This window comes from Python bivittatus, unplaced genomic scaffold (genome assembly GCF_059951505.1).
Source record: "Python bivittatus isolate LINGU-HERP-01145 unplaced genomic scaffold, Pbiv_v1 ctg000080_np1212, whole genome shotgun sequence".
Taxonomy (NCBI): domain Eukaryota; kingdom Metazoa; phylum Chordata; class Lepidosauria; order Squamata; family Pythonidae; genus Python; species Python bivittatus.
In genome coordinates, this window is record NW_028277035.1 from 13076654 (window position 1) to 13101148 (window position 24495).

The window sequence follows — 24495 nt, forward strand, 5'->3', positions numbered from 1 at the left end:
ACTTAGCGCTTTGGCGCTCAACACAGACAGAGCGCGCGACGGCGATTCCCCGGCTCCAGGGCCTGAGAGCGGGAAACCCAAGTCGAAAACGGATTGTTTAGACTGAGCTCCCGCCGGGGACAGAAAGAGAAAGGCGATTGGTGGACGGGAAGATGGGCGTGGCTCCGCTGGAGGAGGTGGGCGGATTAGCTCAGGCGCGAAGTGCGGGGATTGGCGGTGGTGCAACTGGGACGTTAAGCCGGGGGCGCGCGGAGCGGGCTTTGGGAGAAGAAACCGAAGGGGGCGGGACAGAGCGCAGAGAAGCCAGCCTGTGATGGCGCGAGTGTCGGTCTTGGGAGTTTCGCTGCTGGAGAACCCGAGCCCTTTCGACCACCCGCTCCGCTTCCAGGTGCAGTTCGAGTGCGGAGAGGCGCTGCCCCACGGTGAGTGCCAGGCGTCGGCCTGACCGTTATGCGAAGTCTCCCTCCAGCGGGCCGCGCTCCCAGGAGCAGAGCTGCGAGGAGATGCGTTACGGCGGGAAGATTTGGTCCTATGACTGAGACTTTCGGCCAAAAGAATTACTAAATGACCTTGGCTGCTCGCACTCCGTAGCAGTCCGGCCTCCTTCACAAGGTGGCTTTGAGCTATTCAGCTATTGAGGAAGAAGTAGGTTTAAATAAAATTGAATACCTACTGTCTGGGGGAGAGATTAATTGTTGGAATCGCGATTGCAGCCTATCTGTTGACTTTACCACAATTCCTTCACAAAAATAATTTTAAATGTCCCTGCCTTCAAGATTTAATAGCCCGTTCTTCATACCTGTAGCAAAACATACGTCCTCTGATTTGGTAGAGGGAGTGTTGGCCTGGTGGGACTCATAATAGACATGCGTGGCTGGGATGTTCACGAAAAGATTACAGTATTGACATGGCAAGCAAGGATGGCATTTCTGGCTTTAGAACGTGTGTGTGTGTGTGTGTGTGTGTGTGTGTGTTGAAGGTGGGCGGGCTTTCAGAGTACTGTAACAATCATGAATTCCTTCTTATTTCAGTTGGATCTTGCTTGGGGCTGATTACAATGCAAAAAGCTTGCAGATCATTTTAGCAGACAAATAATATTCTATTTCCTGTTGGACTAATTTACAGAGCTTACAAAAGCTTTTGCTATCAGCTCATTAAAAGCTTTGTGCTCTGTTCTATGATTGACAACAGTAGCATTGGTCTTAGTCCTTGCATGCAAGGCAAAAACCATACTTGATACTTTAAATTGTCAAATAAATGCATCTGTGCATCACACTCTGGGATAAGTTGATTTCACTACTATTTACCATTTATTACTTCTTCTTTTACTCCTTCTGTCTTAGATGTATATGCACTTCTTACAGGGCCAGCCTTGATTTACTTAGCTTCAAGTGGAAAATGAGCTAACAAATCAATTTCTGTACATAGAACAAACTGCTAGTGCTTTTCTTAGTAACATCAAGATGATTCTCTGTCCCACAATCTTAAAATCTAAATTTACAATCTGTTACAGGAGACATAATCAGGAAAGAGACTTATATGTACAGTTTCTCATATGGGGCATAACTGTCTCTTCTTCCAATTTGTTTCTAGTTCTGTATCTCGGACTGAGAAATTTAAATTTGATCCTCTGATTTCTACTTCCTACTGATTATTTCATATGATTTTCATTTTATGCTATGATTCAGAGTGATCTTGAGAGAAAATTACTTTCTCAACTTCATCAAGATATACAAGTCATTCTCTAATTTTATACTACTGATTTTCTCACATACAAATGCAAAGCAAGAATTTATTCAAATATAGCCCTCTTTGGAAGAAGCAATTAGGAGTCAGTCTTTTGCTATAGAGTGACTTATCAAGCATATGGCATTCCCCTTATGAATAAGCCTAGGAAGTAGCATAGAAAAAGGGTCTATCAGGAAAATGATCATATTCCTTGTTTTGCATTGCTCATACTGTTTTGATATGATTCTATTACACATAATAACCATAAAATTAATACTGTGTAGTTCAACATTTGGGGAAGCATGCCTGTCATTAATATAAGTGATTTTCTAGACCTAGGCTACAGCTGCAAAATGTATGGTTGAAAGCATGTGGGCAATATCTAGAAAAATCTTAGAATCTGGGACAATAAGTTCAGCTGAACACAGCAGAGCCCAGCAGTATTTATTTCCCACATTTTGTTCTGGCCACTACTCAAAGTAGCTGATACAAATTAAACATATTTTAAAATTAAAATATAAATAGGCCTCACTCTCTGCTTAATCTGAACTGTTCTACCAGTTCCTTCATTTGTACACCAGCTGATATCCCATCAGCTTAGTTATCCATAGCTGCCTAGTAAACCAAGGGGATCTGTCTTTGTCTCCATGAGAGGGTGCCAAGGAGCTGTACTGTTAAACATCCAGGGTATCTTTTTATTCCATATATTACCCAACAGTATCTCCACAGATAAGGTGAAAAGTTCTAGGTGCATTTAGAAACCCATCTAAATCAGAGGTAGAATGTGTCTTCTATAGTTGAGAATTGGTTTTGGTGAAAACTGGAGTAACAGACTAGAGTAGGGAGTGAACACTTTCCAATCCAGAGCTGCATGGAGCCCTTGAAAACATTTTTGTAATTTCTGAAGCTGCCTCCAATGATTCCACCAGATTTTGGTGACGCAGTGGGTAAAAACTGATGGTGTGTTTTACCATCATTTTGAGTTTAAAAGACATGGAAAAATTCTGGATATAGATTCTTGTAATTAGACTTCCAGTACTATATGAATCAATCACCATAGCTGCATCAACAGTCTGTCTTAGAAGATTATGCATAGTAGTTCCTGATTTTCACTGTTGTGAGCTGCCCACAGTCACTTAAGTGAGATGGGCGGCCATACAAATGGAATATATAAGTAAAGATTTTATCTAATAAGATAAACATTAAGTCAGAAGACAAGGAAATACATTCAGTGGACTTTTCTTAGATATTCTTCAACCTTAGTGAGAACCTGGCTTCTCTGCATTTACAATTTGAGTAATTTATATTTATTTTTTATTTATATATCGAATTTGTCACCACCCATCTCATTAAAAAGCAACTGGGCGGTTTACAGAAAAGATAAATATTAATTAAAAATACAACATAACAGTAGTCCTAAATAAATAATAAGTATATTCCAAGGATTGATGGTAACTAGAGAGTATTAGGCTCGGGGAGAGTCAACAGGGCGCCAGCCACTCCCAGGGTTGGTTAAAACTCTTCTTGCCCCACGCAAGCTGGCAGAGCCAGGTCTTTAGTTCTTTCCGGAAAGCTGGGGGGGTAGTTTCTTTATTCAATTTATATGGCTGCCCACTCATCAGCTGTATATGGCTGGCTCTGAGTCAGGTGGTCTGAGTACATCTGCTTGTATTCCTTGGATGCCCCTTTGGAACTGCCAAAAATCTCAACCTATTGCAGCCTTCGGCCTCTTAAAAATGTTAACCGCAGTCCTCAGTCATTATAAAAGTTAGCCACTTGATATAAGTTCATCGATATACTTTATTTTAAAAAGAAAATGTATGAAACAGCTCTAAGAATTAGAGGAATGAGTCTTGGTGGTATGAAGCATGCTGAATAATTATGGTTGTATAAACTTGCTTGCCAACAATTTTCTCTAGGTCAGACTCCAAAGAAAACAGCTGTACTGTGCTTAGCATATATTACATCTCATCCAAAGTTCTTGCATTTGTTAAGGTATTTTACACTTAAATTGAGAAGTTATTCTAAAATGTTTTGGAGACATAACTGAAAATGATAGTTGAATTATAGTTGTTTTAGCTTCCTTAGTCAATAAAAGCTGCTTCAGTCTTGTTCTTGCCCAGATGTATAATATCTCCAAATGCATTAATTCAGTGATTTGTCTCAATATTTTTGCTTTGCAAAGTTGGAGAACTATTTTCCTCAGTGTTTTAAGATTGTAGTGCTTACACTCTTGTAATTGTATCCCTGTTGTTTTTATCTTTCAGATTTGGAATGGAAGATTATCTATGTGGGATCTGCAGAGAGTGAAGAATATGATCAGATTCTTGATTCTGTACTGGTAGGACCTGTTCCAGCTGGGAGACATATGTTTGTGTTTGAAGTAAGTAATTTTTTATTTGGAAAAAGAAAAAGCAGGGGCACAGCATGAGAGGAGAGAGAAGTCTAACCACTTGCAATGCTTTTTAAATAGAAAAGTGGGATTAAAATATTCTACAAGTCTACAGATACTTAGAAATAAATACTTCTTTAACATTTTTATCACTAATCTTCTAGATGAGTATGTCCTAAATTCCATATTTATTCAGTCATAGCTAAGTGATTCAGTGCATGGTATGTATGCAGAAGTTCTGAGGTCAGTTCCTGATACCTCAAAGTAAGGGGTTGGGAAAGATCCCTATCTAAAACCATAGAGAACTGCTGCAATGTTATGTTGACAATGCTAAGTTCGACAGACCAGTGGTATATTTTGCTTCCTTTGTGCTAAAATCCAGTGAGATGTGTTGGATACTATATTTGATTTGGGCTATTTAGGACTAGACTTAAATCTTTCAACCTAGGAGCTGTTGTTTCTTTGTGAAGTATGGCTTGCTGCTAATGAAATTGAGAAAAGAATTCATTTATGCTTTATATTCTTTGGAAGAAAGCAAGATACAAATGTCTTTGATCTGTTCTCCATTTCTTCTATAGGCAAATAGTCCCAACCCTGATTTAATCCCTGAAAGTGATGCTGTGGGAGTTACAGTAATACTCATTACTTGCACCTACCTTTGTCAGGAGTTCATTCGCATTGGGTATTATGTGAATAATGAATATATAAATCCTGAATTAAAAGAGAACCCTCCTCTCAAGCCAGACTTTTCCCAGGTGAGACACTAATAAAAACACACTCATTGTATTTTTTTAGCTTAACACAACAACCCCTCCCCCAAATTACAGTACCCACTCCCTAGAAATTAGATGAAGGAAAATTGGCCAGTGTAATTTTCTGAACTACGAGGAGTCAGGTGGGAATGGTAATGATATAAAAGGGCCATTCTACAAATATTTTTATATATATATATATATATATATATATATATATATATATATATATGCCTGTATATGCAAAGATAGTGAATTCTTATTAAAACAGAGCATCTTTTGAAGAAAATAAAATTCTTGCAGTCTCCAAATAGCAGATATAGCTGGTTAGTAGTTCTTGAGATCAGCTATTATTAGTATTGGTGAATATTATACAGTTATAGAGAAGTCATTATACAAATTAGGATCCCAGAATTCAGTCAGAAACAATTTCAGTGATTTCAGCTCAGTATCAGTTTACTATATGCTTCCTAGACAAGGCACTATGCCTTGAATTGGATGAAGAAAAATATATAGTCCTTATGATGCAGAACGGAGCTTGATTTTCTTGGATCTAAAGCAGATAAAATTTTGTAAGATGAAAGGGTGATAATAGCTGGTTACAGTTGCTTTTTGGATATGCAGTGTGATTAAATTATTTTGCTTGTTGCAGAATACTATGAGAAAGCTTTAAATCTCAGAGTTTGTATCAAGTGTTTAGTGATCCTCTTAACAAGTTAGAGGAATTTGATAATTTTAGTGAGGAAAGGACATACTCTGACAAAGATATTTAAAGCAAATTGGCTTGATGGGATGGAGTTCAGCATTCAAAACAGTAAGAGCTGAACCAGTGTGCAAAGTATGTGGGTCTCTTGCACAGGGGTTACTTTGATGGAATACTGTAGATAAGAGTAGTAAGAATTATTCACAGAATCAGCTTCTACTTTATATTATTATAAAATAACGCTGATTATTTTTCTGCTGTTTTTCTAGTTACAAAGGAATATCTTGGCCTCCAACCCCCGAGTCACCCGTTTCCACATCAATTGGGATGGTCCTAAAGACCAGATGGACAATATTGAAAATGTAGACCCAGAGCCTGACAGTTTCCTATCTTCTAGCTGTGCCTACATCAAAGGATTGATCCCTTCTGTGGGCTTGCAACCTGAAAATTCGATGGACTGTATGTAAATCAAGCAGAGGAATTTAAGAATGCAGAAAATTGCAGCTAAATGGGTTATTTGAAAAATCTGTGAAAAGATTTGGATTCTTGTGGCCAGTAAGGCAGTAGGAGTCCTAAATGTTACATCTGTGCAGACAAACACATCAGAGCTCTTTTCATATCTGGGTTTGTGACAAATGTGTCTTCCTGATTATAGATCTGTATTTCTGCCATGTTATTTCTTGAGTGAAACTTGGGCCCTCTTGCACTGACTGTTTATGAACATTTAGCTGAGACAGAAAAATCTTGTGCCATATTTCCTGAAGACTGAGAACAGTGGGAGTTAACTTATTGCTCTGATCATCCATTTCCTGAAAATTGGCACAGCAAGCACTCTCATTTCTGGACAATTTGAATTTCTCTTTTCTTTCTGGTAGTACAGAGAGCTGACTCTTGAGGAGGTGCTCTTAATAAGTGACCAGATACATCAGAGCTTTTACTTTGTTGTTCCAGTTTTATAACCATTTTCTGCTTGGCTTCAAAGATACTTGCCTCTCATCAAAGATTAGGAAAGTTGAATTTTAGAGTAAAGGTCTGCTGATTATATAGGTGTCTTAACACTGCTTTTAAGAGTGTTCTCTTCTAGCATACTACAACTGTCTATCTACTGGTATCCCCAAAATGGCTCTCCAACACCTGAGTCAGTAAGAATAGGCCAGAGCTGAACTTATGCATCTCTGCATGCATCTTCACCTGTGGTCTTATAACAACTGCAATCTATGACCCTAATTGCACTTTATACAGGCACTTGCCATTGGTGGATACTGCTTAATAAATAGTATCCATCGATGACAAGTGCCTGTATGAACTGTTTCCACCTTTCAGGATGGGGTTTTCTTTTTGATAGGACAGGTTTGTGTTTGGTTTGTTTTTTACTTGTCTTGCTTGCTTTCAGGGATTACATTCTTTAGTGTTTGACTATCTACCTGGTATATTATAAATGTATCCTGCATAGGGGTCTTTTATGGAAAGGATTTTCAATAAAAATTGTGCAAGAAACTCATGGAATTTATAGAAAAGTATCTGTGGCATAAAACATGGAGTGTCTCCTCTTTGACAAGTTAATATTTAGTAAAGTTAAAACTGATGCTGGTAAATTTTGTTTCTTTAAAGCAAGAATGGTGACATATATTTCAATTATTCTGTACAAAGCTAACCTAGTATATATGTGGGACTTAGCCAGTTGTCAAGAGGTATTGATTTAAGTCAGCTAAATGAGGACAGGTTTTCCCTTTGAGGCATTTAACTTTCTGTGGCAAAGATTCCTAGATCCCCAGAAGTTGTTAAAAGACAGAATATTATCTTCAAACTGCAGTCAGTGTTGTTTGCCAGGTTAATGCCTATTTCTATATTTTTTTAAAAAAACTTTGGCTTAGAGCAGATATAATCCAAAGTTATCTTTTGGTATTATGTAACCCAGTCTGTTTTATGCAAGGACACTGCATGCATTTTATGATAAAACTATAAAATATAATGATATTAAAAGCAAATATAAATAGTAATATAAAATGAAATCTAAATAAGATAATCAGAGCAAGATAAAGATTAAAAAGAAACAGACATGAGGTGAAACTGTAGAATAAAATGCCTAGAATTGGTCCACATGTTTCTTTTATGCTATTGTAAACTTTTTTAAACTGAATCATATATAAAATTATTCTTGTGACAAAATTATGGTAGAAAGTGTGAACTAGTGTGCTTCAATGTGGAATGAGCCTCAGCTTTGAAGGGCCTTTGTCTATAGAATCTTATTTTGAACTCCAGAGATTCTAGGATTTTTCTCTCATAGGCTATTATTATGGAACAAATTAGTATAAGAATGCTTTTAATGTGTTGTTTTTCTGTTATGCTTCATTTTTGCCACTTTTCCCAAACATTGTCCCATTTCATATTTATGGCAATTTTGTCATTCCTTAGCTGTCCACCAGAAATCCTTCTGTATTTGTGAAGTTGTCTTGCTTTATATTCTTGTACCAAATATGGTGGGAAAGGGCCCAACTGTACTAATATAAGTATTCTCATATTTGCTAAGTTCCATTACTACATACCCTCAGAAGTGAAGCAACTCTTAGCTCACTTATATTAAGTGAAAGTAAACTGCTCTATTACTGAAAGATATCACCTTATTACATTTATATAATACTTGTGCTATGTACTGTTGTGTCTTAAGTTTGCTTTCAGTGTATTTCAAGGTGTTGAATACAAGATACAAAGCTCTGTTATTCTGGAATATAATTACTTTGGAGGTTGTTCCACATCTCAGCAGCAAGGACTCCTCTGTGAAAGACAAAACTGGTTCAGTCTCTTCAAATATAATTGAAGACCCTCATTAAATCGAAGAAGCTGGATATTCATCTGAAATTATTACAACTTTTTTACTGATAGAGTCCTTATGTAAAGGTGAGAGAATGCAGTCCTAATAGAAGTACCTTTTCCTCACTAAAATACATGAACAAGGACCAACAACATCAGGACCTTTTTTTCAATATTTAACTTATTTTCTTTAAGAAATACTTTACTCTATTTAGCCTGCCTTCTATTAGACAATGAGGTAAATATACCTGATGTATGCCATCTGCAGCTTCTATAGTTGATGTTAATGCAAGTCAAACTCTATTCATTACTGAAGTATATAGGTAGACAAACAAGCATCGTTTTGCTTGAAGTCTTGACAACATAAATTCTGTGGGCTTTCCCTGAATTTGTGTTCTCCTGAGAGATAAGAATATTTCTTGATAGGATTCTTATGAAACCTTTCCTTGTCAAAAAGAAGACGACAAGGGTACATTCAATCTTCTTCAAAGTCATTTTCTTTTTAAACTGTGTCCAAGTGTAATTCTTCTTTTGGCACAAGCCAAAAATATAATTGAGAGGGAAAAATCCAGTCATACGTTAGGAACGAAAATGAAAAAGTGGAAAGGATTGAGGTGTTTCTGGGAAAGACTCTTATTTTTATGTACTGTATGTATTTTCCATTCTGCTAATGATAGGGTGGCCCACAATGCTAAGATCAAGCCAAATATTTTTCATCCACGTTGCATGCAATGGTTGGGATCTAATCATTCTGAAGGTTCTTTGCCCCAAGGGATAAGATAGCATACGAACTGCAGAAAGCAGGATCTTTTCTACCTTCTTAGATACTGTGTGGCATAATTACAATATGTTGTACAAATCTCTCAACTTGAACAACAGCAGCTGGCAGATGCTTTCCTTTTTCACTAAAAATAATTTACTTCTCCCCCCCCCAAACTTTTCATCCTGTAATAAAGACAGTTGTTTATCCTACCAAGATGTCATAGTAACATCTGAAATATTCATATAAATTTTGAATTTCTAAAATGCTAATATCCAATATACAGTTATAATACTGAAAACAAACTTCCAAATTAGTAAAGTAGGTTATGTAACTCTTTTACATGGTGCAGAATTCAGAATATTTCTACGACTTCAAAACTGTGAAGAATCTGCAAGATGAACTAATTTGCTTTCTGTAGTTCAAAGGAAGAAAGTCAAATTCCAAAAAGTATTGCCTATTTGTTATGTTTAAAATACCTCTTTAGATTCCAGTTAGTTGCGGTGCCCATTCATTAGTGCATCAGAATCTTCCTCCTGTAACCATTCTCAATCCAAATTTGTTTCTGCAAAATAAAATAGTTTTTGTAAGCCAACATACAGAGATTGGTAAAAATAAATGAACTGATGTAAACCATAATTTGGAGAGTTAATCTCTGACTGCCAGGATTGGTTTTGTGATCTTTGATCATTTGTATATATCCTAGATACCTGATTTTTTTCTCATCAAAATCTGTTAGCAAAATTCATATTTGAAAACTTGTCAAATAAGAAAAGCAGTATCTTCCACCCGTCTCTATACTTAAAAATGGATCTTCACCACCATATTGTACTTCAGATTATGTGATCCTTCTTCATAATCAACAATGATCTCCCTTCAGCTCACAAACTGAGTAGATGGTTATTGAGGAAAAGACTCAAGCTGGGGGAAATATGACAGTGTTTCTAAGACAAATGATTCCTAATTGGTTTCTGGGCCCAATTCAAAGTTCTAATTTTGTTTTCTAGTGGCTCTCCAGGATGCCTCGAGACCATCTTCTCCTGTATAATGTAAACTACCTTAAAGTCTTCACAGGTTTTTTAAAATTCTTCTACAGCAATAGGTCCTGATCTGTGCTCCAAGAAGCTATTGCAGGTGTCCCTAGTGCAGGCATTAAAATAAACATTTTTTTAAAAGGAAATTAGCTAAAATTGCAGATCATCTCAAAACTTGCAAACAGTAAAATCATGAGATTTCAGCTGCAAACAGTAAAATTATGAGAGTCAAGGTTACATAATGTTAGCTATTTTAACAGCTTTTTCAAATTAATTTTTAATTTGGGGACTGGATCCTGTGGATGCTATCTGAGGCAGTTAGTTGTACTATGGTGTCTGCAAACATGCATTACTGAGTCCTACTTTATGTGACAGATGATTCCTAAATTATTTCAGTGGTCTGCCTAAGGAAACAGTTCAGAATCTTTACCCAGCACCCATGAGTATGTTATTCTGCCCCTTAGCCATTGCAGATTAGGCAAAAGGGGTTCCTTTTCAATACGGATTTGGAATCCTCTCAGTATGTGAATGTTTGCCTTTGGTCCTCTGCTAGTCTTCTGCTGCAACTGTCTTCTGTTTGTCTTGTTTTAATGCTTTCTCAAAAAAATTACTTCCCATACCAACTTTTATTAGCCCACCTACTTTATTTTTAACCTAGATGTAGTAGCAGTACATCCACTTGTACAAGCATTTGGGCGCCCAGAAATAATTTTTATTTGCCTCAGATCACCAAATAATGTAACTGTTGATTGCATCTTTGTTTCCTGTATACACAGCACAGGCAGATCCCAGGTTAAGAACGTCTGACTTATGGACAACTCATACTTAGACGGGTTGCCTATTACTAAAAATGGCGGATGGCATTCTCCTTCCTCGAGCTGATGAACCGCTGAAGCTGTGCAATGTTTTCATGAACTGCTGAAGCACTTGCTTTTAACATAGTCTGTTTTCAGCGGTTTTCAGCAGTTCATGAAAACATTGTGCAGCTTCAGCAGTTCATCAGCTCGAGGAAGGAGAACGCCATCCGCCATTTTTAGTAATAGGCAGCCTGTTTGTTAAGTATGAGTTCCAACTTACATACAAAGACAGACTTGGGAATGGAACTCGTTCTTAACCCGAGGACTGCCTTTATTTTATTTCAGCAGTGATCCCCTTTTTTACATTGCAGGCCTCACAGGGCTACCTTGCTTTGATGCTGCTATTCGTGCCAATTCCTTCAGGGCCATTGTTATCAGTATTCCTGTTTTTGTACCTTTGGAAAATATGACAGAAATGGGGCTCATATATGCCAGAAAACCTCAACACTTCTTGACCAGAGGACACATTTAGAATACTGAAAGCATATTATGGGCTACTCTGTGAGTATGGTCAATCACAAAATATCTACAAACCATAAGACAGACAAAAGTCTGTCTATGATCACCTATGAATGTTTTGGGCATCTTTAGGCAGGGAGTTTGCTTTGCAGTATGCTAGCTTACTATTCCTGTTTATAACTAAAAGATTTTTTTAAAAAATACAATCAGGATGAGGAGCTTGGTAGATGTACCAAGGCATCATGCTGAGGGTCCAGAAAATGAATAATGCCCTTGACTGTGTCTATTTTGTTGTGTTTATTTAGACTGAGATCTTTTATGGTTCAGGGACTCAGGTGAGTCTTGTATAATACTATTTTCATACTATTCTGATTTTTGCTGAGATTCCTGATTCCTCTTGAAATTGTAATTAAAAAAATGGAATATTGCTAAATAATTTCACCATTATAAGTCTTCACCCCTAAAAGAAAAGTAGGTTCAAATACCCTTCACAATATATGTATTTCAACAAGAAGTAGAGGCCTGCACTATCTCAATCTGAAGCTGGAAATTTCCCTACTACAGTCACCAAAATTATTCAGATTTAAACATTTCTCATGTGAGTAATAATTACTAGAACTTTGTGCTGCTCTTAGATTCAGGTATTTTACAACAGCCTTGATCATAATGTCCTCCATACAAGTTGTATTCCAAACTGTATTTCAAGCATAATCTGACTGCTATGCTGAATTAGTGTCAACACAGGCATCTACTTCCACAATCATATGGGAGTTACTGTGTCTGTCCTGTGAGACAATCTTTTTGGGGTGGGGGTAGACAGTTGGCCGACCACAGCAAGCCAGGGAAGCAGGCAGATAGGACATGCACCTTGCCCATAGGGGAAATACCAAGCCAACTGCTATATCACTGTTAGACATGTCCTATTATCAAGGCAAAAGGAGGAAAGATAAGTACAATCAGGCAAAGAGATGACTTTGTTACAGCCCATCTGATACAACTGTCTCTCATAGTGCCAACATACGCAGTGCCCCACATCTTAGCAATGAGATAATTTCTACCCCCAGGAGGCAGACCTGGCCAGGAAACTCTTCTATTTTTTTGGCAGGGAAGATTCATCAGGACCAAGATTCCAAATGGTTCTCATTACATGTTCAGTCAGCCTGGCTGGTACAGTCAATGGTCAAACTGTAGTTGAAACTACCTAAGAAAATCCGGCAAGGGAGGCAAACACAAAAGTTGCATTTCTAGCTAGGTGGTGACTAAATACTTTTCTGCATTTATCTTGCAATAAATAGGGATTCCTCTACAGTACTTACAGTGGGGCAAAAAAGTATTTAGTCAGCCACCGATTGTGCAAGTTCTCCCACTTAAAAAGATGAGAGAGGCCTGTAATTTCCATCATAGGTATACCTCAACTATGAGAGACAAAATGAGAAAAAAAATCCAGAAAATCACATTGCCTGATTTTTAAAGAATTTATTTGCAAATCATGGTGGAAAATAAGTATTTGGTCACCTACAAACAAGCAAGATGTCTGGCTCTCACAGACCTGTAACTACTTCTTTAAGAGGCTCCTCTGTCCTCCACTCGTTACCTGTAGTAATGGCACCTGTTTGACCTTGTTATCAGTATAAAAGACACCTGTCCACAACCTCAAACAGTCACACTCCAAACTCCACTATGGCCAAGACCAAAGAGCTGTCGAAGGACACCAGAAACAAAATTGTAGACCTGCACCAGGCTGGGAAGACTGAATCTGCAATAGGCAAGCAGCTTGGTGTGAAGAAATCAACTATGGGAGCAATAATTAGAAAATGGAAGACATACAAGATCACTGATAATCTCTCTCGATCTGGGGCTCCATGCAAGATCTCACCCTGTGGGGTCAAAATGATCACAAGAACGGTGAGCAAAAGTCCCAGAACCACATGGGGGGACCTAGTGAATGACCTGCAGAGAGCTGGGACCAAAGTAACAAAGGCTACCATCAGTAACACACTACGCTGCCAGGGACTCAAATCCTGCAGAGCCAGATGTGTCCCCCTGCTTAAGCCAGTACATGTCCGGGCCCGTCTGAAGTTTGCTAGAGAGCATTTGGATGATCCAGAAGAGGATTGGGAGAATGTCATATGGTCAGATGAAACCAAAGTAGAACGTTTTGGTCTAAACTCAACTCGTCGTGTTTGGAGGAGAGAGAATGCTGAGTTGCATCCAAAGAACACCATACCTACTGTGAACCATGGGGGTGGAAACATCATGCTTTGGGGCTGTTTTTCTGCAAAGGGACCAGGACGACTGATCCGTGTAAAGGAAAGAATGAATGGGGGCATGTATCGTGAGATTTTGAGTGAACACCTCCTTCCATCAGCAAGGGCATTGAAGATGAAACGTGGCTGGGTCTTTCAGCATGACAATGATCCCAAACACACCGCCCAGGCAACGAAGGAGTGTCTTCGTAAGAAGCATTTCAAGGTCCTGGAGTGGCCTAGCCAGTCTCCAGATCTCAACCCCATGGAAAACCTTTGGAGGGAGTTGAAAGTCCGTGTTGCCCAGCGACAGCCCCAAAACATCACTGCTCTAGAGGAGATCTGCATGGAGGAATGGGCCAAAATACCAGCAACAGTGTGTGAAAACCTTGTGAAGACTTACAGAAAACATTTGACCTCTGTCATTGCCAACAAAGGATATATAACAAAGTATTGAGATAAACTTTTGATATTGACCAAATACTTATTTTCCACCATGATTTGCAAATAAATTCTTTAAAAATCAGACAATGTGATTTTCTGGATTTTTTCCCCCATTTTGTCTCTCATAGTTGAGGTATACCTATGATGAAAATTACAGGCCTCTCTCATCTTTTTAAGTGGGAGAACTTGCACAATTGGTGGCTGACTAAATACTTTTTTGCCCCACTGTATATCCCCACAAAAACATTTCTGTGAAATGGGATGAGTTGAAAACAATTGGCCCAAAGGCAGCTATTGAGTTTCATGGTCAAATGAGTCTTCCCAGTCCAAGTCCAACACTTTAACCTCTGTATAAGTTAGTTATGCAGACTCAGATATTAGTAGCCTGTACAGAACATTAAGATGGATGTTCTTTCCTTAGTAATCTCACCAAGGAAAGAAAAACATGGTTTGATTTCAAGCCTTTTCTGTAGCATGCATCCCATGATTTGGATAATGATCAGAGTGAACAGAATGGCGTGTGCACCACAGAGTGCTTTTGTGGGACTACAGTGTGATATCAACTGCATCTATGGCGTGTCTGTCTTGGATTGGATAAATATAGAAGCCTGATTGAAGGAAGGAGATTAATAGATTCATCTGGAGATGTCAGGACAGCCAGTTCTGGTTTCAATGCAACAGTAAAGTGGCTAATATCTATATCTATTGGGCAGCAGTCTGCAAGAGAAAGTGGGAGAAAACATCTGCAGTTATCTGTGATGCCTTATAAGGGGGCTGACATACCTATGTAGTGTGTGTTTGAATCTATGGTATAGGAATAAGACTACAGGGGTGCTCTAACCATAGCTTATGCTTGGGGAAATGAAATGGAAGCATTATGGCTCCTGTTCTTTTATGGGTTATGATGGATGAGGTGTCAGACACCTATGTAAATGTGTCGTACTTAATTACAGGTTCTGGAGAGATGCACAGAATCTTGGGAACAGTCGTCAAGTTAAGAACTAATTGTGTTAGCCATCTGCATTTCAACAGCATCTTTGGTGATCTATGAGAAAGTGAAGTGAAGTGAAGAATTAGTGGTGGCAGTTTGGGAAGCCATGATAGTCCAGGTTTCCCCTCCTGATCAGACTGTACCTTCCACCCTCCTGACACTGCAGAAATGGGAGAGCACTGTACTGAGCCTTCTCTTGAAAGCTAATTATAATAATGTGTTGCTATACTTTGGCCTGTACTACACAGGCAGTACACAGCATGAAGTGTATGTAAGGGAAGCCAAGGAAGATTGCTTTGGCTATTCATGCTGACCGCATTTTCTTTCCCCTTCCCTGGTTTACTTGTGTGGGATACTGTGGTCAAGATTCCCTTGTTCTTAGAGTGGGTATTTAGGCCTCCTGACTACAGTCCTGGTGAGGCTGACCTGTAGGGGTTTTGGTAGAGTAGGTGAACACACGCTTTTTCAAGTGAAGGGGATTAATATTCCTCCCACCCCTTTCCCAAAGAGGCTGGTTTTTAAGTGTGGAGTGCTCTCCTGCGGTGTGCAAAGTGCCCTTTCTCCACAGGCCCCCATCACCAAGGCTCCCTCTTGGGAGTTCTTAAAACTACATGACATGATTGAGACTGCCTGTGGCGTGACTCACCTGCGTGAAACTTATGTATGGATAGTACTCTGCCATGGTAAAGGGCTGATTTACATCACCTCCTAAGCTTGGTCATTTCAGGGTGGATAGTATAGGAAATAGCAGGGGCAGTTTTATCTGATTTCCCCCCCCCACCCCCGAATATCATGAAAGAGTATTCAGTTCTACCAGCTCTTGATATCACCTCACTTTAAATCTCTGAAAAGTCATTTTCTTGAAATAGAGTTTCGATGGGTTTGTATTTTGTGTGTCACTGGGCAGTTTTACTTCATTTTTCTAATAATTCATTTTTATTGTATTTTAGAAAAGAATCAGTTCACGACAAGTTGGAAATTAAAAAAAAAAACTGGTCCTTCATCACAGGCAGTTTGAGAAGCACTGGAGTATACTACCTATTCAGGGGCAGTTAAGTTTCAGGCAGTGAATGATGGCCAAGAGCTAGCATGAGTGATTTTTAAGAAACATCGAAAATGGCCCCAAAACTACAATTCGCAGCACATTAATTAGTCGGTAAGCTTACTGAAGATGGTGAGATGTATTTCTGAGTCAATATGTGTAGTTTGTACTGCATTTTTTTCTTCCCCAGTTGGCATAAATAAGGGGCTACTAATAATGGTCTAAAAATCAGGGAACATGCAGAATTTCTTTACTTTATAGAAATTCCTATTCTCTCTTTCTTACCATCAAAACCTACAGTTTCTAAGCCTATCTAGCCATCCATCCGCTTAGCATGTTGGATAAATTCCACCATTTTACATATAATACGGTTTTTTGTCGGACAAAACAGTACAACTGAGAATTGCCTATGTGGACCTGATTGAAGTGAATCATAGGGGTGACACAGAAATATGATTTGCATTTTCTTTTAGTTATGCCTTTTACTCTATTTTGTATCACGTATTTTATTGTTCTGTATTTTATATTTTGTATTTTAATATGGCCTAATGACTAATCAATAAATTATTACAGTATTATTATTAACAATTTAATACAATGTATCAACTCAATCACTGTTTTTGACAAATCACAATTAAAATAAACCATTATTTACCGTAGTATATGAATCAAGCTGCTTAATTACTTCATTAGCCACTATTGATTGGAAAAAAAGACAATATCCATGTAATTTTTTCTTTTCCTATTGGTATCCATTACTTACATTCCATTTAAATTTCAGCTCTAACAGACAAACAAAAACAGATAAAGCCAATCTCTGCACACAACTGCTAAGTAAGACATCTGCTACTGCTAACACAATTTAATTTTCAGTGTACCTTATCGTTATTCCTCTACCCAGCCCCACTCCCAAATTTGGTAGTGAAAAGTAGCTGCAAGGAAAACACAAATAAAGAACATTGACTGATGAGGGGAACTTGAAGAACTACACTGTTCTTTTACCTGTTCTTGGCTGCTGATAGATAGGGAAAATATAGTAAACTCACGCAGTGGGTCAATACATTTCCAGTAATGCTCTCTATTAAAGTCAGTTGCAGCAGTTGCAGCAGAGAGCTGGCCCAAGCAATTCACCCTGAAGATGCTGGCTTCCCACTTCCTGTGCCTGACTTCACTGAACAGCTGTGTAGGCAGACAGCCCCAGATGCTGGAGTGAGTTTTTAATCAATGCAGCTATAATCCTGGTAATGGAAACCAGTAAAATTCTAAACACAGGTATGAGGGAAGAGCAGATAGAAAAACATTGTGCAGAATTTTTTTTTTTTTGGCAAAGTCTCCCTTTTGTGATGCAGTGAACTCCCAGGCTGTACAAAGGGCAAAATTCCTTTTCTCCATAGTTACTTTATTTATTTATTCATTTATTTAATTTCTATAGCCGCCCACCTCAACCAAGTGACTCTGGGTGGCGAACAATTCTAAAACAAAACAATTAAAAACAATACAAAAATAAATATATATGGCAGCCGAGAAAATTATCATAATAATTATCAGTATAGCCAAGAGACAGGGCCCGTAATACATTCGGGGCCCCAGACCTGGGTACATAGCCAGGTCTTTAAAGCCTTATGAAAGGCCAACAGGGTTGGGGCCATCCTAATTTCTGAATGGAGGATGTTCAAAAGAGCAGGGGCTACAGCAGAGAAACCACGTCTCCTGGTGCCTGCCAGCTGACATTCCTTGGCTGACGGGACTTGCAGCATGCCCAACTTGCCAGACCAAATCAGACAGGTAGAAACTATTGGGAAACTTGGTCCCTCAGGTAACTTGGTCCCAAGCCATGCAGGGCTTTAAAGGTAACAACCAGCACCTTGAATTGGACCCAGAAACATACTGGCAACCAATATAGCTCACGCAATAGCGGTGTTATGTGTTGCATATCCAACACCATTTACTACCCATGCAGCCGCATTCTGTACCAGTTGAAGCTTCCAAATGCTCTTCAAGGGCAGCCCCAGGTAGAGCACACTGCAGTAGTCCAACCAAGAGGTTACGAGGCCATGGTGTGAACAAGCCCTCCCAGTCCAGGAATGGGTGCAACTGGCACACCACCCGGAGGTATGCAAAGGCCCTCCTAGCCACAGCTGCCACCTGCTCTTCAAGCAGGAGCCATGAGTCCAGGAAAACCCCAAGATTGCATACTGGGTCTCCCTAGGGCAGTGCTACACCATCCAGAACCAAAGACGGAAAAGTCTTGTCCCCAGAAGGTCCAAATACCAAGAGTCACTCAGTCTTGTTTGTGTTGAGTCGAAGCCCATTGTTCCCAATCCAGACTCCTACAGCCTCCAGACACTGGGACTGGACATCTACGGCATCACTCAAAGGACCTGGAGTGGAAATATAAAGCTGGGTATCATCAGCATATTGATGATACCTCACCTCAAACCAATGGATCACTTCACCTCGCAGCCTCATGTAGATGTTAAACAGGAGAGGAGAGAGAACCGAGCCCTGAGGCACCCCATAAAGTAGGAGCTGTGGGCTGAATCTCTCCCCCCACAACAATACTGACTGGAACGGACCCCAAAGCTAAGAGGAGAACCAGTGCAACACACTGCCACCCACCCCCAACTCCCAAAGCCGGTTCAGAAGGATACCATGATCGATGGTATTGAAAGCCGCTGAGAGGTCAAGAAGAGCAAGGATGGATAGAGTACCTCCATCCCGCTCCCGCCAGAGGTCATCCAAGAGTGCAATCAATGGCATCTCAGTTCCAAACCCTGGCCTGAACCCTGACTAAAAGGGATCTAAATAATCCGCTTCATCCAGGGTCCTTTGAAGCTGCTATGAGATCACTCTCTCCACAACCTTCCCTAAAAAGGGTAGGTTGGAAACTGGACGAAAACTGTCCAGGTTGGTTGGGTCGAGTGATGACCCCTTGAGGGGGGCGTGCACCACCACCTCCTCAAGAGCCAGCATGACCACTCTCTCTCTCAAAGAGGAATTAAACACTGCCCAGACCCAATCACAGATATCCTCCTGCGCAGCTTTAACAAGCCAGGAGGGACATGGATCTAACACACAAGCGGCCAAACTAGCAGCTGCAAGGGCCCTGCTCACTTCCCCAGGTTCAATGGGTTCAAACTCACCCCAGTAAAAGACTTGGCCCCCATAAACTCCACAGGCTTTCCCTTAAGGCCGGAGTCCAATGTAGAGCGAATACGAATGACTTTATTCGCTAAATGTACAGCATATTCCTCACAGCAACCCTGCAAGTGAACTTCAGTATAATTCCCTCCAAGGAGTGACCAAGTCATCTGAAATAGGGCCGCTGGGCACAATAAGGGCGGAGAAATAATTACATTTTGCTGCCCTTACCGCCATAAGACAGGCTCTAATAGCGGATCTAGCCTGTGCTCGGTTGTCTTCGCTCCTCGTCTTTCACCAGCAGCACTCTAGGCACCTCTTAGCCCTTTTAAGTTCCCTCAACATTTCTGTATTCCATGGAGTGTGTTGGGAACCATGGGCATGGTGAGGCCGCTCAGGCACAAAGCTGCAGCCACTCTGCCATTCCAAGCGGCCACCAAGGCTTTGGTCGGACCGAGTAGCAGACTTTCCGGAACAACCCCAAGCTCCCTCTGGAACCCAATCAGGTCCATCAGTCACATGGAACACATATCAGTGTTCACCTTACTGAATACTGCCATGAGGTCCAAGAGGTACAGCCTATATGCCCTGCAACCTGTTAAGCCCTGCCTGTGTGGAATTCATGTATTGATGGTGGCATTCGATGGCTGCATGTGGCAGGCACCCAGAGTTTTATTATTTCACTCTAGGTGTGGCAATAAAGGAGAGGCACTGATTCCTGAATTTATTTTTCCCACTGAAAGCAGCAGGAGGGAATTGAGTTACACCAACCATTAATTCAGTGCAATTTTTTGCTTTTACAGTTGACCTTGCTGTCCAGCGCAGATACATTTCAGGCAATGCTTCTTTGGGAGCCCTGAACTGCCTTCTTAGTCCTGTTACAATACATCTAATGACTGAATTTTGGGGCAACCAACATAAATGTGGCTTATTGCACTGAAACTGAGAAAATCTGCATAAAAGGGCCTACACCAAAAAAACCCTAAGTGTTTTGGATACACAAGGCCTAATTCCAGCAACCACAGATCTAAATGAAAGTTAACATCCTTAAAAAAAACAAAGAGAAAAATAAATATATCTAATCCATAGCAGTAAAATGCTCTTTACTATAACACACAGCAGTGTAAAAATGGTTCTTTTTGAGCCCAAGAAACAGATGGGAGGAAGAGTGATCTGGGTCAGGGAGTCTCATTTAATATTTAAATAGCACCATCAACTATTACGTGTAGCCAGCCTAATCAGCGGGGATGGCATAGCACTAACTGCAATATTCTTTCCCCTGTCAGGGTAATAACCAATTCCCAGTTCAAACCCATAAGGGGATTGTCCCTATTCACACATATACCCTAATCCACAGTTTACTGAATAAACTTTTAAGTTAATCTGCTTTTTCTTATATTTTTAGAAATTATTTTATTGAACTGCTATTATCATTAGTAGTCTTAAGAGCTTAACATACAAAGGTAGGATATATTTTGAATTAATTATCAAATAGCACATACTAGAACAGTAGTACATTTACAGTTGAATTGTGAACCATCACAACAAGGACTGAATTTCACTGAATAGTGCGGCATATCAGTAGTACTATACATCCCTTATAGCAGTGTTTCTCAACCTTGGCAATTTGAAGATATGTGGACTTCAATTCTCAGAATTCCCCAGCCAGCATGGCTGGCTGGGAAATTCTAAGAGTTGAAGTCCACACATCTTCAAGCTGCCAAGGTTGAGAAACATTGCCCTATAGGTTCCATTCTTTGTCAGAACACTGTGTAAAAATAAAAGCAAATGAATATACTCACCAAGTAAGTTTTTATAAGATCAGCAATGAAATGTCTTATTTATACGACAGTAGAAGTATGCCTGGCAAAATATGAAAAGTCAGGTCCGTGCCCCAAAGGGATCACAACCTAGAATTCAAGGTAAGGGAAATAATAAAAGGGGAGGTAACTACACAATAGTTATACACTGAGATATAATATAGAAAGGAAACAAAGTTGTTCAAAAAGCTTCGCAGCAAAGTTAAATTTTTGAAGGGAATAAGAAATTATATTACATAGCTATTCTAACATAACATAATGTGATAAACTTCAGGCTGCTGTTTTACCACATTTAATATACTATATGTTCTACTGAACTAACCTCCCCGACCCTCCCAAGTAAATATGCACAGTATTGCAATGCAAGTTTCTCAAATGAATGTAAATTTGTCATGCAGTTTTCTGACATCTCTTGGAAAAGCAGGAGGAAAGAGAGACAAAGCCTTCTTCTGTAGAACATTCCAGAAATAAACATGAGACCTGAGGAGAAATCAATCGGGAAATAACACAAACAAGCTAAATACAACCAAAGTCTCAGGACCTGGATGCATTTTCCACAAAATGTACTAATCTTGCTCTATAATCACTTGCTTATCTTTAGCTTTAACCAACTTTCAGAGAATGTATATAGCTGTCCCTGGCATCTATCTGCCTCTCTTGGGACTGAGTACAAACCATGGGACAACAAAAATTACACTGTCTTGATCCTTTATATTCTGCACGATGCTTCGTGAATTTATAATCTTGGTTGCAACATCAGTTTTTTATGTTGCCTCTTAAGACCATAAGGAGATCTTGTGCTCATTTCCACCACAGCTAATGAGTCCACAAGAAGTAACAGTCCTATTTCACTGACAAATGGGACTTAAAGTACATGCTATGTGATTTAGGTAGCTATGAAGACCAACAGCCTTTCAACAGTTCTCTCCTCCATGAAATTGTCTAGTTCCCTTTGAAAGCCATCTAAATTACATATGGAAGTAAGTTTTATACTTTACTCATTGTTTAAACACATACTTCCTTTTATTACTCCAGTCTTTCTGCATTTAGCTTCACTGGATGAGTTTGAATGTTAATATGAGAATAATCCAATTATTATAATTAATATTAAATATACTAGTGTTTAAGGTGTCACAAGACAGACTTTTGACTGTTTCATTTATTTTATAATAATGATAATATATGACAATAATATACAGTTGTCTCTTAAAGAATTAACCATGATCAAACATAGATCAGTGAAAATGTGAAGGCCAGAACTCTCCATAATCTTTACATCTGTAAATAAGATGCTAACAAAAACTAGTGGCATGCTGCAAAACACAACAATCCAGTACTGTACAGTATTACATATATAAGAAGGCCTCCTTATATAAATACTGAATCCTGTTCCCCCATCCCCCACTTTACCAAGTCTTTAAAAAATGCTGTCATCCTGAAGAAACGTCTGAATTCACTAACTCCTTGGTTCACACAATCTACATAGCTCTTCAGCTATGCCGAAGGAGACCGACTACATGGTTTTTCAAGGCTTTTAGGGGAAATGCAAGCACAAGGTAGGATGAATAAACGAGCACATATGAACATCTGATATGCTTTCAACGGCTGTTCCGGAAGTCCCTTGTCTCCTCATTGCACGAACAAAGCATGCTACGCGTTAATAGGTACAACGCGAGTTTAAAGCACATGCTCAGCCGAACATCAATTCTACTCCGAACACCGAATGCTTTGACCACCATTTAGAAAATGACCATACGGGTCAACTGAGGACACGAGAATGATTTAAAGCAAGAACGAATCCTTTTCTCTGCAGTACAATGGAATGCATGTATTTATTTCTGCTCAACAGTCCTTCTCGAACGCGTCCTGAATTCAGAACGCGGACGCTCCGTCCCTGCTCGCGCCTTCGTAAAACACATTCCTCCCCACCCCGAGCTCCACCCTTCACACTTTGGAACACTGACAAGCTCGACAGCCTGAACACTCAGCTGAGAGTCTCATCTCTCGGCCCAGCCAACAAGCGGATCTCCAGAGAATGGGCGGGTCACTTAGCCAATCGTAGAAACGTAGGGCTTCATCCCGGCACGTTTGCGCAGGAAGGAGGCGGGCGTATATGAGGAAATCGTCACGATCTAAGGGCCAATAACAGCTCGGGCCATGCTGATGAGACCAGTGAGCGAGAGCGAGCAACCTGGGCAGCCAATAGTATGCGAGGTCGGGGCGGTACCTGCGCAGCTACTGCTGCCAGGGGAGAGGGGGCGGAGGCAACACCGGGTCTGCTGGGGAGGGGGGGGATTGGGCCTGGCTGGGCCCAGCCGGAGCCTCCTGCAGCCTGGACCGACTGTGCGGGGAGAACGCCCCCTCCCCGTGGGCCCAGCCCAAGCCCGGCCCCGCCTGGCCATGGGCAACGCGGCCACGGCCAAGAAGGGCGGCGAGATTGAGAGTGGTGAGTGTGGGGTAGCGATTGCTGGAAGCCGGGTTTGGGCGAGGTGGGAGCCACCGGGGAAGCCGGGCCGAGCGCTTTTGCTCTCGGGGCGAGCCGGGCTTCGGCGTGACTGCCAAGCAGGACACGGGGTCGGGTTGCCTCAGACCCCTATTTGGGGAAATCAGGCTCAGAGAGCGGAGAAGAATATGGGGTGCGGAGAAGCAGGGAGGGTCCGCCTGGCAGCTGTAGCGAGGGCAGAGGAGGAGGGAGCAGCCTAAGTTGCCACCGAATCCCTGCAGGCCCTTGGCTGAAGCAGTCTTGCCTTCGCATCTAATTTGTGGGCTCCGCGAATTACCTGCCTGGTTGACGTAGCAGTGCTAGCACAGCGGCCCCGTTTTTGGGTTTTTAGGCTTCCCGGTCCTTCCAGTTCCCTTGGGAGCGGCTGGAATAGCTTTTCCACATGGAGCCGCTCTCAAGCTTCTCAGCGCAAACCGTCCTCTCCGGGATGCTTTGTCCGGCTCTGTCTGCGCCTGGGTTGGTTCACGGGAGGGCAGCCTGCATGCGATTTATTTTTCATGTGCTCCCGAAGTACGATGCCCGTTTCCTTTGATTATATTTCTTCACTTAAAACTGTTAATGGCCTTTTGGCTATACTTTGTGTTAATTACTTTGCCCTAAGATAGCAAGTATATATAAACATTCGCATTTTCTCTTTTATTTCAGGTTGTTTAGGTCAGTTTTTCTGTTAACTATATATATTGAACACTCTTGCTAACACTTTTTGCTGTTGCTTCTAGGCAGGCATGAGAGGTTCCTGTTTATAGACAGCTGGCTCTGTTAAAACGCAAATGAAGGCTACTTAATTCAGGAAAGACAGACGGAAGTATTCC

General features: G+C 40.4%; 2 protein-coding genes and 1 long non-coding RNA gene across 3 annotated transcripts in view; 2 read left to right on the forward strand and 1 right to left on the reverse strand.

Moving 5' to 3' along the window:
* Positions 1-210: 210 nt before the first annotated feature.
* ASF1B (anti-silencing function 1B histone chaperone) lies at positions 211-8295 on the forward strand. The gene is made up of 4 exons (XM_007442582.4): positions 211-422; positions 3996-4111; positions 4699-4875; positions 5845-8295. The coding sequence occupies exons 1-4, from the start codon at positions 314-316 to the stop codon at positions 6040-6042; spliced, it is 600 nt and encodes a 199-aa protein (XP_007442644.1). The 5' UTR covers positions 211-313; the 3' UTR covers positions 6043-8295.
* LOC112542601 (uncharacterized) lies at positions 8215-23264 on the reverse strand. Its single transcript, XR_015794713.1, has 4 exons — positions 23145-23264; positions 21163-21270; positions 9626-9711; positions 8215-8350 (listed from the first exon to the last, which is right to left on the reverse strand). It is a non-coding gene; the product is annotated as an uncharacterized LOC112542601 (long non-coding RNA).
* A 177-nt stretch (positions 23265-23441) lies between these two features.
* Positions 23442-24495, forward strand: part of PRKACA (protein kinase cAMP-activated catalytic subunit alpha) — a 71212-nt gene continuing 70158 nt past the window's right edge. Inside the window, exon 1 of the mRNA XM_088133560.1 lies at positions 23442-23626. Within this exon, the coding sequence (XP_087989686.1) occupies positions 23581-23626 (46 nt within the window). The 5' untranslated portion in view covers positions 23442-23580. The remainder of the gene's footprint in view (positions 23627-24495) is intronic.